We start from the raw sequence: 14,963 nt of genomic DNA, 5'->3' as shown, positions 1-14,963 counted from the left end.
AAAGAGGTTCACTTTTTTTCTGGATCTTCCTTTTGATTTTTTGAATCCTAAGAGACAGGAGATGCAATGCAAGTTGAGAAATTTACCTTCTTGGTACTAGTTTAATGAGATTCTACCTTATTTTTCAACCAGAAAGAATAACTTAGAGATGAACTGGACAAAGCAGTGGAGTAAGCCTTTATTGCCCGAAAACAGATTATGTGCCCCTGTTAAGTCCAGCTTATGGATACATCATGACTACCAAACAACTAACGAGCACCAGGTAGTCGTTCACAAAATAAATTGCACATCAAGTGAAATAGGAAGTTGATAATGTAATTGTATCAGCCATTGGCTGGGAACTAACAAAGAACTGAAATGATTAATGTGAGTGTAAACAAAACTAAATAACCAAAGAGTTGAACAAAAAATCAGTATGTACAGATAAAACACTGAAATCATTTTTCAGTAAAGGTTCTAGTATCACATTTGTACTGAAACTCCCAAAAAACTACAAGTGCTGGGATTTTATATCTACTTTTCAAGCTTATTTGAAGAAATATTCACTTGAAGTACCTAAGAGAGAACCTTTTCCAGAAGAAATTCAGAAAAAGTCCTTGCAAGTCGCTGATAGAGCACTATTTTGGAATAATATTCCACTTTTGTACCGGAAATAAACTCTCAGTATACTGATAAGCGCTGACATGATTAAAGTGTAAAGTATTAGCTACTTCACCAGGCAATTCGCGGACTACTTTAGCAGTTTTACGCACTAAGTTGTAGGCGACCACCTTCCCGGGAATAGTTAGCAGCAGGACTGAATCTTCTTCTTTCTCTCTTCGAATAACAGACAAAATGGAAATTGCATATTGTATGCCAGAAGATGTCTGCTGAACCATCTCAGGAAATGCTGAAATTAACCGAGCAAGATGAACACGATACTTAACTGACCACTTCCAGGTATCTTTATCTAATTCGAGCACATTGAATTTCTTGGCGTATAGGCTCTGAACCTGAATAAGATACAAATGGCCACCCCATTCCCCAAAATACCTAATCTTTTCGCTACAATAACCCTGAGGTCTTGGTGGCATACTTATTGTTGCAACTTTCTCTGAATTAACATCAAAGTAAACGGAGGAAAATTCACCGATCCAGTGAATAGCACCATTCCAAAATACTCCACTGTCATAGCACATATCGTGTGCGGCGACACGGCAAGAAGATCTCCAAGAGTTACTCCCTGGCACGTACACACTCACATCGATATTAGAATACCAGCCACCGAGACGAGTAACACACAAGGCTTTGTAATAAGGTGGTTCTGAAGGATCAGATATCAGATTATAACAAATGCATCCATCATACTTCTTATAGGGGGTCGGCAATAGAAGGACCTCTTTATTTGCGGGATTGTAAACAATACCACGTTTGATAGTACCTACATGACTTCTCGCGGTGAATATGCACATTAATAGGCCGTTGCAAGATTGTGTAACCTTGAATTCAGTAACCTCGTCTGCAGATCCTATGCTTAGATTGAATTGGTCAAGGAATTGAAGAGGAGGGAGGCTAGTTACATTATCAGCGAGTGCAAGGGATTCAATCTTTTGGAGATTGGTTAGACAGTTATAGAAGTAAATCCCGGAAAGGGGGAGAGCGTTAGAAAATGCAAGAGTACGGCAGTGACTAAGCCTAAATTGCATACTGGTAATGATTGAGAACCAAAGCTTGCATACTATACTGAACCTGATGAGAGATCTTGCCGGCAAACAAAGTAGAATTTCATATAAAAGGTTCGCATTTCCAGCGATAACATCCACCGCTGCAGTAAGAGCAAGTTTTTTATGCACGTGGCTCTCCTCCATCGTCAATCAGTTTCAAACTAGAACAGACCTGATCGATACAAGCATGACAAAAGATTAGCAAATATGATAAGCTATTCTAGACAGAAAAAGACTTGAATTAAACATTTACTTGCATCACATTAGTCTATATGGTACTGTTGTACTAAACCAAACATTACAAATCATACCAATCACCCCCTTTATTGCAACTAAATAAAAGAATGTATTTTTACAACAAAAAAACATCCTTTTTTCACCCTTTAGCCTTTGATCAATCAAATAAGGGGAAAATGGATAAACCAAGAAAGAATAGCACTATATTAAGACAAGCACAGAAAAAGGAATTGAATAACTGAACACACTACTCCTACCCTTTGAACAAAGAAAAACAGATATTTACTAGGTGGAGTCTGAGGAACCCTGCCTTGTGACAAGAAGGAAGGTTGTTTCCAATAGACCAAGGTTTTGGAGAGCGAGAAGCGGAAAAAAGCACGAGGACGTGAGGCGAAGCGCGCGCTTTTTAGCGCAATTTAATACAAAAATAAAAAATATTGAATAGGCATAGATAAAGAACCAAGAACTCAATAAAAATAACATATCGGCTTGATGGCATTGAATAAAAAAAAAGAATTTACTACAATCACAACAAAAAAAAAAAATCAGAACAGTGAAACAATTGCAGAACAGTCAACATAGATGAAAAAAAAAAAGAGCAGAACATAGAAAAACGTTACAAAATAGAGAAAAATTAAAGAACAGGGCAGAACAATGAAAGAAATTACAAAATAAAGAAAAAAAATTGCAGCCCAGTTGAAGAACTGAAAAAAATAGAAAAGAAAAAAGAAGAGGAAAAAAAAAAAAAGAGGAAGAGAAGAGAAAACTTACCTTGAAACTTGAAACAGGCAGTAAAAAATAGTCCCAAGTCGAAAGAGTCCAAATGGAAGAGGAAGAGTGTTTTATAAAAATATTTTAAAAAAACCCTACGTGCACCTCGCTTAAGTGAGCTTTTGTGCTTCGGTCACTTCTCGCTTCTCGGCGTAGAGCCTATTTGGATGGGCTTAAAATAAGCTGTTTATAAGCCGTTTTCAGTTTATAAATTGCTTTAGATAAGCTAAGTTAAATGGGTTTAATTATTTTTTTAAGCTTATTTTATACATAACATGGCTTTAAGCTGGCCAGTCAAATACTCAAAAAAGCTGAAAATAGCTTATAAGCAACTTATAAGTCAATTCAAACGAGCTCCTAAAGCGTGCACTTTTTAACCCATGCCTCGCTTTAAGGCATGGAAGCGCAAAGGCTGCGCAGAAGCGAGCGCTTTACACAACATTGCGATAGACCGTCGTCACAACGAGAGTTTTAGTACACACCCTTGATTGCAAATAATAAAAGACCCTTCTTTAATACAAGTACATCGTTTTCAGTACTCTTTCTTTCTTTATAAAAGATGTCATTTTTACCTTTTTCGCAGTTGATTAATCAAATAAGGGAAAATTAGATAAACAAAGAAAGATTTAACACTATAAAGTTATAAAGACAAGAAAAAGAATTGAATAAATTACTCTTACAGTTTGAGAAAGAATTCAGAATCCCAGCAAATGAAACAAGAACTGAAAAATAAAAATGAAAATAATTTAGGGGTTTGTTTTTACTTTCAATTAAGATTTGTTGATTTGGTTTTAATGAAAAAAGCGCCAAAATTGTTTTAAGTATTTTTAGGGCAGTTGTAAATTTTCACTTTTCGAGGCTCAAACTGCAAACATTGAAAGTTCGATCTGTGTTAAAATCCCACAATTTCAGGATATATATATGATTTTTTTGGGATATTTTTAAAAATATACAACTTTTAAAATATATACGTCACGTAGCCAATATACAATATTATACATAAATATAGACTAAATGAGTGTTTATACACAAAGTATGGACTACGCTGGATAAATATCTTCAAAATAAACATGGAGCGTAATTTTCTCATTTTTTTTTTAATTTCTAATGACCTGTTTTAAAATAGGAAATACACTACAACAAATAAGGATAAATTTTATAAATGGTTACATATTTATTTTCTTTTCCTCATCAAAGTCACTTAACTATGTTTTCTAACATAAAAAACACGAAACATTGTCCTTACTATTACAAAAACCACATATGCCGGAAAATTCAATTTCTGGTGGGTAATTCTTTTTTACTATTTTTTTTAATTTTTTATCTAATAATACAAAATTCAATTAAAAAGATCGATCCGACCCGACCAAATCCAAAACTCATATTCGATGGGTAATAATTTTTATTTTTATTTATTTTTAGTGGAATAAATACAAATCCAATTAAAAAGAAGCAATCAGACCGACCAAAAGTCCAGAACTCATAATTGAATTTATATTTATTTGAGACTGACTAAAAAAGAAAGCATGCTACATAAACTGGGACAAGTGAGTATATTTTTTGCTCAAAGTAGTTATCAAGTAATATTTTTAAAATTATTTTGGAGAATCCAATAATTATATATTCACCTATCCCGTTGTTGTAGGATAATGGGACATAACTTCTAAATTCGTATTTCCTCCCATAAAACTACTAAAAGTTTAACATGAATTTTTTATCTTAACTTCCATGAATAGACAATTGATTCCATATAATCAATCTAGCAATTAGCCTGTAATGATGCATATATTACGCTCTAATTAATATATTTTCCTTATTAGCCAAAAAAATAATCAAGCAACCTGCCAAATGCAATATAATTTTTTTTTTTTATGATGATGGCATCTGAATAACTTGTGTCCACCTCGACTAATAGAACAAATAATGAATAATCTTGCCATCAAAGCTTGGACACATAGAAATTACCTATTACTTTTCTACTTCATTGAATTTGAACGTGAGACCTCACGATTCTTCCCCACTTTATTGACTACCAAATCACACCTTTGCGTGCAAATGAAATACCGTAATACAAAAAAAAAAAAATACCGTAATACACAAGTTACAAGGGTTGACTCTTCGGCCTCATCATATAAGAAGGGTCAAACTAACTAATGTTCAATGTGAATATGGGCATACAATCTTTAATTTCTTTGAAATAAAAATTACGTATTTAGAAACTACATAAAAAATAATATAAGGCAAAATAGTTAACAATTCAAAATATTTAGAAAATATTTAAAATAATTATGGACAAAGAAAATATCATTCGATTTGTCCAAATAGTAACTAAGATAATTTTTTTGGAGCGGAAGGAGTATAATGTTTCCTTCGTGGATGACATAATGAGTAAACATGACATATACAAAAAGTCCAAAGTACATGTCGATGAAGGTTCTATGACAACAAACTAAAATAATAGCATTGGATGCAGTCCGACTGTGCAAGAGAATCAAGTAAACTACGCAACCATATTCTTTGCTCAATTTAAGAGTAAATGGTAATCCTAGCCCCTTTTTACTGACTCTTCACGGTATTATAAAAAGTAGGCATAATACATAAATATGCACCTTAACTTGGCCTCAACTGGCAAGTAAACACCCAACTTTGATAATGCACATCTAGACACCTCAACTTGGTTTAAATTGGTCCTGTAAACACGCGCGAAATGCCATGTAGGCTGAGTGTGTTTACGGGGCCAACTTAAACCAAGTTGAGGTGTCTAAATGTGCATTCTCAAAGTTGAGGTGTTTATTTATGCCTAAAAATACCTACATAAACTTGGGAGCCAATCAGCAGAAGAAGCTGAAAAAGGTTCACTTTTCTGGATCTTCCTTTTGACTTTTTTGGAGCCTAAGAAACAGGAGTTGCAATGCAAGTTGGGAAATTTACCTTGTTGGTACTAGTTTAATGAAATTTACCATATTTTTTCAACCAAAAAGAATAACTTAGAGATGTACTGGACAAAGCAGTGGAGTAAGCAGAGAGCCATTGCTGCCCGAAAACAGATTATGTGCCACTGCTTCCTGTTAAGTCCAGCTTATGGATTCACCACTACCTAACAACCAACGAGCACCAGATAGTCCTCCACAAAATAAATTGCACAGCAAGTGAAATAGGAAGATGATAATGTAATTGTATCAGCCATTGGCTGGGAACTAAAAAAGAACTGAAATGATAATGTGAGCGTAAATAAAACTAAATAACCAAAGAGTTGAACACAAAATCAGTATGTCCAGATAAAACACTGAAATGATTTTTCAGTAAAGGTTCAATAACATTTGTATCGAATCCCAAAACAACTACAAGAGCTAGGATTTGATATTTACTTTTCAAATAAGTCTTCACTTGAAGTACCGAAGAGATAAACTTTTCCAGAAGGAGAAGTCCTTGCAAGCCGCTGATAAGAACACTATTTTTTAGTATTACTCCACTCTCTAACCGGAAACAAACTTTCAGTATACTTATAAGCGCTGACATGATTAAAGTGTAAAGTATTAGCTACTTCACCAGGCAACTCGCGGACTACTTTAGTAGTTTTACGCACTAAGTTGTAGGCGACCACCTTCCCCGGAATAGTTAGCAAAAGGACTGAATCTTCTTCGTTCTCCCCTCGAATCACAGACAAAATGGAAAATGCATAGTGTATGCCATATGGTGTTTGCTTAATCATCTCAGGAAATGCTGAAATTAACCGAGCAAGATGAACATGATACTTAACTGACCACTTCCACGTATCTTTATCTAATTCGAGCACATTGAATCTCTTGGCGTATCGGGTCTGAACCTGAATAAGATGCAAATGGCCACCCCATTCCCCAAAATACCTAATCTTTTCGGTAAAATCTCCCTGAGGCCTCGGTGGCATATTTTTAATAACAACTTCCTCTGATTTAGCATCAAAGTGAACAGAAAAGTATTCACCAATCCAGTGTATTGCACCATTCCAAAACACCCCACAGTCGAAACGCGTAGTATAGTCTACATAGAAATGACAACAAGATCTCCATGACTCACTACCTGGCACATACACACTCACTTCGAGATCTGTTGAGCCAAAAGAGAAACCCCGAAAAGTAGTACCCAAACGCTTTATACAAAAAACTTTGTAATAAGGTGGTTCTGAAGGATCAAATATCAGATTATATCCACAAACCACTTCATAATTCTTGTCATAAGGGCCTGGCAACGGATGATACTCGTTCTTTGCAGGGTTGCAAACAAAACCAAGTTTGAGATCAGATACTTCAGTTCTGCTGCTGATCACGCACATTAACAGGCCATTGCAAGATTGTGTAACCTTGACTGGATATCCTGTTTTTGCAGCCATTTGGTCAAGGAGTGGAAGAGGAGGGAGGTTTGTTACATTACCAGTCAGCGGGACGGAGTCAATGTTTTGGAGATTGGTTAGAGAATTATAAAAGTAGACCCCGGAGTAGGGGAGGGCATTGGATAATGCAAGAGTACGACAATGACTAAGCCTAAACTGTGTACCAGTAATGATGTAGAACCAAAGCTTGCATGTTAGACTGAACCTGATGAGAGATCTTGCTGGCAAACGAAGAAGAATTTCAGATAAAAGGTCAATATTTCCGGCTATGACATTCACCCCTGAAGTAACAGCAAGTCTTTTATGCATGTGGCTCTCCTCCATCGTCAATCTAGGATTCATATAGAATAGAACAAGGAATCAGTTTCAAACTCGAACCGATCTGATAGATACAAGCATGACAACAAAAATAGCAAATATAATAAGCTATTCAAGTCTGAAAAAGACCTATATTAAGAATTTACTTGCTGGCTCAAGACGTAGTTCAAATGGACGCCACCTATAACCTATGCTGCTCAGACTCTTCAAAATGGAGATGTGTGCTTGTCGGATCCTCCAAAAATAGTGCATTTTTGGAAGATCCGATATGGGTTCGACAACATTTCTAGAGAGTCCGAACAACATAGCCTAAAATACCAATAAGCAGAACCAACCCAGCTAGCCAAATGCAAGAATGACTCTACTACTACGCTAACTTGAAACTTTGCAACACTTCATTGTGAGAGGGTTGTCCAATTCAAGCAAAGAATCAACAAGAAATTACTAAAGATTACTGTTAAGTTGGACTAAAATATTGCAATACAATTGTATCAAACTAATAGCACATTTGTCAAGATCTTGAAATACATATTTTGGATGTGTTTGGTATGACAATATAGTGTATGTTATCTTATACTGTATCATTTAAATCTTTTTCTATTCCCACCAAAAGGAGAACTAATGAGTTACTTATGGGAAAAAGTCATTTTCATTTACTATTATCACAACTTTACACAATCAGAAGCTTCAACCAACAAGTCCACAATATTCTCAATCTTTAAAATTAAAAATATCATAAAGACACTATGATCAATGCTCTATCATAAACCAATGTCACCTATTTTTGTACTTAACCAAACACTTGAAAATGATCTAGAAACAAAAAAAATCCCAAATATAACATTCCCAAACACACCCTTTACAACAACAACAACATACCCAGTATAATCCCACAAGTAAGTCTGGGGAGGGTGGAGTGAACGCAGATCTTACCCCCACCTTGGGAGGTAGAGAGGTTATTTCCTCTAGACCCACGAATCAGGGTAAAGCAAAAACTAAGCATGTCAAAAAGAAAAAAGGAACAATAACTACAGCAAAACAGTACGCTAAGCAAATAACCAAAGACAGTAGATAGTAACAAAAATCAAAAGTAAGAAACTACATCAGAAAAACACCCTTTATTGCATATAATAAAAAGACTATCATTTTAATTAAAAGACCATCCTTTTGGTGCTTTTAGCCTTTCATGATCAAACAAGGGAAAATTGGTTAAAGCCAGAAAGATTTGGCACTATAATTTTACACAGACAATGAAAAGAATTAAACAAATGATCAAACTTCTCCTACCCTTTGAACAAAGAAAAACACAAAATGTAGTATTTTTTGCACACACCTTTTCACTACTAGAAACATATGTTTTTCCCACCGACATTAAGTGGGAAATTTGTGTTATAAAGCATGATTTTCCCACCTCACTGAACCAGCACGCTGGAAAAACGCATGGTAGGAAACAGATTCCCATTGAAAAGCTGGGAAAACACTACTATTTTTTCTTTTCTTACTAGATCAATCAAAATATCCATGGGAATAGCCACCGAACATTTTTCAGTGGGAAAATAGCGATTTTTTAGAAGTGTTTATTGCAAATAATAAAAAGACAGTCATTTTTTTTCATACTTTTTTGGCAATCATGAATCAAATAAGGGAAAAGTAGATAAACCCAGAAATATCTAACACTATAATAACATTATACAGAGAAAAAATATTCAATATATGAACAAACTAATCTTACCAGTTTGAGTAAAAAAAAAAAAAACCCCCAGCAACTGAAATCAAGAACTGTCAAAAACCCAAAATTCAACTAATTGATATCAACAAACACTGAAATTGTATGTTTTTGTTTAAACCAAAAAAAAAAAAATCGAATAAAAGGGAAACGAGCAGCTTAGTGGGAAAACCTACCACAGAACGTGAAGGTGAAATAGCGGGAAAAAAGAACCGCGAAAAGAATATATATATGGAATGTAAATTAGGAAATTATTTTTGCCATTTTAAAATTTCTTGTTTTGAGTTTTTTTTTTTTTTTTTTTTTACTAAAAAGAGCGGGAGAATGGTGAAAATTGAAAACTTTCACTTCTTGAGGTCAAGATAATGTTATTTTTCCAGATTAAATCACTTAAAATAAAATACATTCTTTGTCTCAATTTATGTGATACAGTTCGAATTTTGAGAATCAATTTTTTTATTTTGATTGTGAGTTCGAACATATAATTTTTAAGTTCTTTGAAAAATAATTTACATATTTAGAAAGTAAATAGAAAGTATCATAAGTCATAATAATTCAATCTAGAATATTTAAAGGGCATACGAGTAAATCGTGATCAAAGATTTTCTTGTTTTAGCTCTCGAAATCTGAATGGTATCACACAAATTGGGACAGAGGGAGTATGTAATAATTTTGGAGAAAGATCACGCATGCCCCCTCAGACCTGTCACGCCCCAAATCTGGAGTGGCGTGACCGGCACCCGATGCCAACCTAGGCCCAAGCGAACCACGCTAAATCTGAAACTCTAGGAGTAACCCCCAACTTAAACCAATACTGCCTACCTGCACACAAACAATACCAATAAGTCGGTGAGACTATATATATATATAGACCATCTCGTCTGAACTGGGCACACACGCCCAAAATATAAATACACAACTGAGCAAGCTGACAAGGCTGCCATGTATGCTGTACAACAAAATGAGAGCCGACAAGGCTACATAACATCCCCCAACAACGTACAACTGTCCACAGACCTCTAGGAAACACGAGCTGTAGAAAGGACAGGACCCTGTCATAACCATACATGTCAAAATAGCGTACCACACCGGGACTGCAGCTCCGGACCAAGTGGAGCGCACTGACTGCGGCTGAGTGGAAGGCCTACTGAGCTGGATCGGCTGTCCGACTACCTGAACCTGCGGGCAGAATCGCAGCACCTCCAGACAAAGGGACGTCAGTACGAATAATGTACTGAATATGTAAGGCAATATAGCAACTGAAATGAAATAACAAGCTATACTCTGGATATTTCAAGAAAGCATCTGGAGGTACTCTACCTGGGTTGCCTCTCACCTGAGGCAAGATAACATAATCCATAGATATAACTCCGTGACTCGAAGGTCAAGCATAGATAACTCCATGAATCATAGGCCAAGTATAATTAACTCCATGACCCGTAGGTCAGGTATAATCAACTCCATGACCCGTAGGTCAGGTATGCGCATCTCCGTGACCTGTCGGTCAGGCAACAACTCCATGACCCGTAGGCCAGGCGATAACTCCATGACCCGTAGGCCAGGCGTATACATATAATGACAACTCGAAGGCAACATAATAGCCTATAAATAACATATACACTAGTTATACCTCCTATCATTCTATCATCTTATATAACTTGACTATTCTTCTACCCTTCCTTAACTCAAGAGAGTTATCGCAATAGGGCTACGGTAACCCGAGTATAATCTTCCTGAATAGCACATCTTGGTGCGAATAGTCAAGGTGGCTCAATAGTAGAAATGATGCCAATGAAAAGAAGGGATATAGCCTTAACATACCTTTTCGGTCGCCTTGACTTTAACTACTCAACGCTTGTCCTCCCAGGCTCGTAAATCTATATTCAAGAAAATATATACTATTGTTAGACTCATCTTCATAGGCCTGTCTTAAGCCCTCAAACTAACTCTTTCTAGAATCTGCCGAAATTTCGGCATCATCTCCCCTGTTTATGTCCCTAGTCTGCAATCACAATACAACAACTAATCAACAACAACAACAATACCAACATCAACAACACTATCATCAATATCAAAATGTTCCATGAAACACCCCACACGATGTTTATCTAGTCTCTCAGCCAACAACTTTATTATACGATAATTTAATCACTCTATCTTCGTAAATAAACAACAACAACAACAACAACAAGCCCAGTATAATCCCACCATGTGGGGTCTGGGGAGGGTAGAGTGTACGCAGACCTAACCCCCACCTTGAAAGGTAGGGCGGCTGTTTCCGAAAGACCCTCGGCTCAAGAGAGGAGAACAAGAGAGGAAAAACAAGACAAAAGGTTAGATAGGATCAAGCATATCGAAAACAATATGAAAGCAAGGAATAACAAAAGAGAGAAAGTCATGGTAGAACAGTCCGGAAAGAAAGGAGCATTAACTACTATAGATAACCAAGACCACCAAAGTACAACGGCCCAACAAATATAAGCAGCAATCAAATGACAATAAACAAATGAGCAAAACTACAACTACTAAGGTGAAAGGATTGGCCACCTAGCCTTCTATCATAATCTGAGTCCTCCACAACCTCCTATCTAAGGTCATGTCCTCGGTGAGCTGAAACTGTGCCATATCCTGTCTAATCACCTCTCCTCAATACTTCTTTGGCCTTCTTTTGCCTCTCCTGAAACCGTCCATAGCCAACCTCTCACACCTCCGCACTGGGGCATCTGTGTCTCTCCTCTTCACATGCCCAAACCATCTCAGCCTCGCTTCCCGCATCTTTTCTTCCACCGATGTCACTCCCACCTTGTCCCGGATATCTTCATTCCTAATTCTATCCCTCCTAGTGTGCCCACACATCAACCGTAGCATTCGCATTTCCGTGACTTTCATCTTCTGAACGTGAAATTTCTTGACTGGCCTTCGTAAATAAACCAAAAGTAATATTAATAAGGAGCGATTCATACCTTATTCTTGTTAAAGCAGCAATATCTTCAATATTTAATTTGAATCCAAGCTAAGTCCTTCGCAAAACAATACTATAACCACAACTACACATTACCCGAGCCTCGATTAATACTCGTCACTTGAAATCACTCAAAATCCTCAATTTTGTGATATAAATATACTCTCATATATTGGCTGAGCTTTGGGGAAAAGGTTGTGGTGAAAATGAGGGGTTTTACCCCTTTTATAGAGGGTTTAAGTCGATTTGCACCGACACAGAATTTGCCCTTTGCGTTCGCGAAGGATTAATCCCTACTACTCTTCGCGTTCGCGGCCCTTTGGTCGCGGTCGTGCAGGGTAAATTCCTGCTCTGGCGGCCTAAATTGTAACGGCCATAACTTTCTACTACGATGTCCTATCGACGAACGGTTTGTTGCGTTGGAAACTAGACTTCATGAACTTTAATTTAGGCTTTTGCTTTGCTCCAAAACTCCTCATGTACTAAAAGATGTTCTTCCTCCAAGTTGGACCAAAATTGCCCCTCATGTTTTCTTCAAAGTTCCAACAAACTTAATTCTCTTAATTCACTTGCTCTCCATGTAACACCCCGTACCTTTAACGTAAGCTTTGACCATGATCCAAGACTTAGAAAATCAGATGAAGAATGTGGGAATTGGAATTTCCCTGTTCCGTTGTAGGATGGGAGTTTACGCCCATGAACAGTGACCGTATTTCAGTTTACGGTCTGTATTTCAAGTCGTAAACTAAAATCAAGAATTTCTGAGCATTATGGAATTTGGCATTTGGATGTCAAATGGTTAAATACGGGCCGTATTTCAAAAAGTATTTGGAATTTGGGAAAACTTCCTTCATGAAAGTTGTAGAGCTTTGAAATACCTTTCCAACGGTATATTATGGGGATCAAACTGACATATGTGCAAAGAGTTATGGCCATTTTACTGAAGAGAGGCAGTGTTGTCCGTATTTCAAAATACGGCCAGTATTTCAAAATACGGCCCGTATTTTGAAATACGGCCAGTATTTAACTGGGCCGAAAAAATAATTTTTCCAGAACAGTATATATTCGTCCATATGAGTTCAAATCATTATTTTTCATTCCTTCAAGCCCTAGAACGACTTCCTACCTTCTTCCATCATCAAGAACACCAAGGTAAGTCTACTCTAATTATTCCAACTCAATTCTAATACCCATCCTTGTAATCTAAACAAGAAATTATCATTCTAAAACTAGGGTTTTCAAGAAAACCCATCTCAAGGTTCAAGAATTCAAGATTTTGGAAATCTTCTTCAAAGCTCAAGTCTTTAATTCAAGTTTTGGAGCGACTAAGGTATGTAGAGTTACTATCTACGTGTGGGAACATCATTGTTCTTCCCCACGCCTCCTAATCCATAAATTATGATTTCTTTACGAAAACTAGGGTTTCTATTCTATACTATGCTCATGATAACCCTAGGTCCATGTCTATGACTATATTATGGTTGAATTGATATTATTCTATCATTGTGTTCTTGATTCTCATTATGATTATTAAGAATTTGTTCGTAATCTATAAAAAACCCATATATCTCATTCCATGGGTTCATGCATGCTAGTTTATGATATATTATGCTATTTTCAAGAAAATAATACATGTTTTACAAGTTCATGCAAGCAAGCTATAATTCATGATATCCATGTACAAGCAAGTTATATTCATGAAAACTATGGGCAGCAAGTGCCACTTATTTTACAAGTTATTTCGTGAAATCATGATTACAAGACAAGTACAAGTTAATTCACGAAAATCATGGACTTCTTAGCCAACTATATTATGTTCATGTTTTTGGGAGTTGCTTTAATTACCGAGGAGGGCTTCAGATAGCCTGAAACTACGTAGCCACCGTAGGATGAGAATCGCTCCACCCATGTCCCGGACGATCTCTCATAATGACTGGATCCTTTCATATTTTATTAAATCTCATGTTCCCTGGCAAGGACTGAGTGTTCTGTTGGCGGAACGCAAGCACCAGACCATGGATCGGTTATAATTTATTGCTCTCCCTACTTATGATATTTTTACCATGTTATATATATGTATGTACTCATGTTCATATCCAAGTTTTCAGTTTCAGTTCTTATCATGTAATTTCATGTCCCATGTTATTTCATTCAGTTGCTTTACATACCAGTACATTCAAAGTACTGCCCGGGGGCCTGCATTTCACGATGCAGGTACTGATATACAGGACGACACCTCTGCTCAGTAGGACAACATTCGTATCAGCTTATTGGTGAGCCCCATCTCATTTGGGGTTTAGTCATCTTTTGTTTTATGATTAGTTATCCACCTAAGGTATGCTGGGGGCCTTGTCCCAGTGAGTATGTTTTCCATGTTCAGACTTATGTTAGAGGTTTCATAGACTAGACAAGTCAGTTATGTTATGTCAGACATTCGGAGTCGTATAGCCATTGTGACTCATTCATGTTATTTCCGCACTCATGTTTAAACATGTATTTTTATTAAGTATCATGACTAAACCCGTCAACCGGTTCGGTTAAACCAGTTAAAACCGGTAACCGGACCGGTAAAACCGGAACCGGTAGAACCGGTTAACCGTTTAAAAGGTTACCGGTCCGGTTTCGATATTTTTGAAACCGGAACCGGTAAAACCGAACTGGTTTAACCGGTGAAATTAAAAAAAAAAAAATCGTTGGGTGGTTGGGCCTGTCCGTTAATGGATCGTTGGCAACGGTCTATTTGCAAAAATGGTCGTTGCCAAACGGTCATAAAATTATTTTTTGGCCTCCCAATCCCCCAAACTTTTTTTTAACACTTTAACCCATCCCCCACCCCTATCTAACCCTTCTTCATTTTCATTTTAATTCACACCAATT

At 36.6% G+C, this 14,963-nt stretch overlaps 2 protein-coding genes across 2 annotated transcripts; both read right to left on the bottom strand.

The window, feature by feature from the left end:
- Window positions 1-418: 418 nt before the first annotated feature.
- On the bottom strand, window positions 419-2,906 carry LOC132640090 (F-box protein At5g07610-like). The gene is made up of 2 exons (XM_060356521.1): window positions 2,712-2,906; window positions 419-1,875 (listed from the first exon to the last, which is right to left on the bottom strand). The coding sequence occupies exon 2, from the start codon at window positions 1,845-1,847 to the stop codon at window positions 618-620; it is 1,230 nt and encodes a 409-aa protein (XP_060212504.1). The 5' UTR covers window positions 1,848-1,875; window positions 2,712-2,906; the 3' UTR covers window positions 419-617.
- A 3,027-nt stretch (window positions 2,907-5,933) lies between these two features.
- Window positions 5,934-9,613, bottom strand: LOC132640088 (F-box protein At5g07610-like). The gene has a single exon (XM_060356520.1). The coding sequence runs from the start codon at window positions 7,420-7,422 to the stop codon at window positions 6,163-6,165; it is 1,260 nt and encodes a 419-aa protein (XP_060212503.1). The 5' UTR covers window positions 7,423-9,613; the 3' UTR covers window positions 5,934-6,162.
- Window positions 9,614-14,963: the final 5,350 nt, after the last annotated feature.

Source organism: Lycium barbarum, chromosome 5, assembly GCF_019175385.1.
Source record: "Lycium barbarum isolate Lr01 chromosome 5, ASM1917538v2, whole genome shotgun sequence".
Taxonomy (NCBI): Eukaryota; Viridiplantae; Streptophyta; class Magnoliopsida; order Solanales; family Solanaceae; genus Lycium; species Lycium barbarum.
Note: the sequence above shows the minus strand (reverse complement) of the source record. Positions and strands in the feature narration are given on the sequence as shown.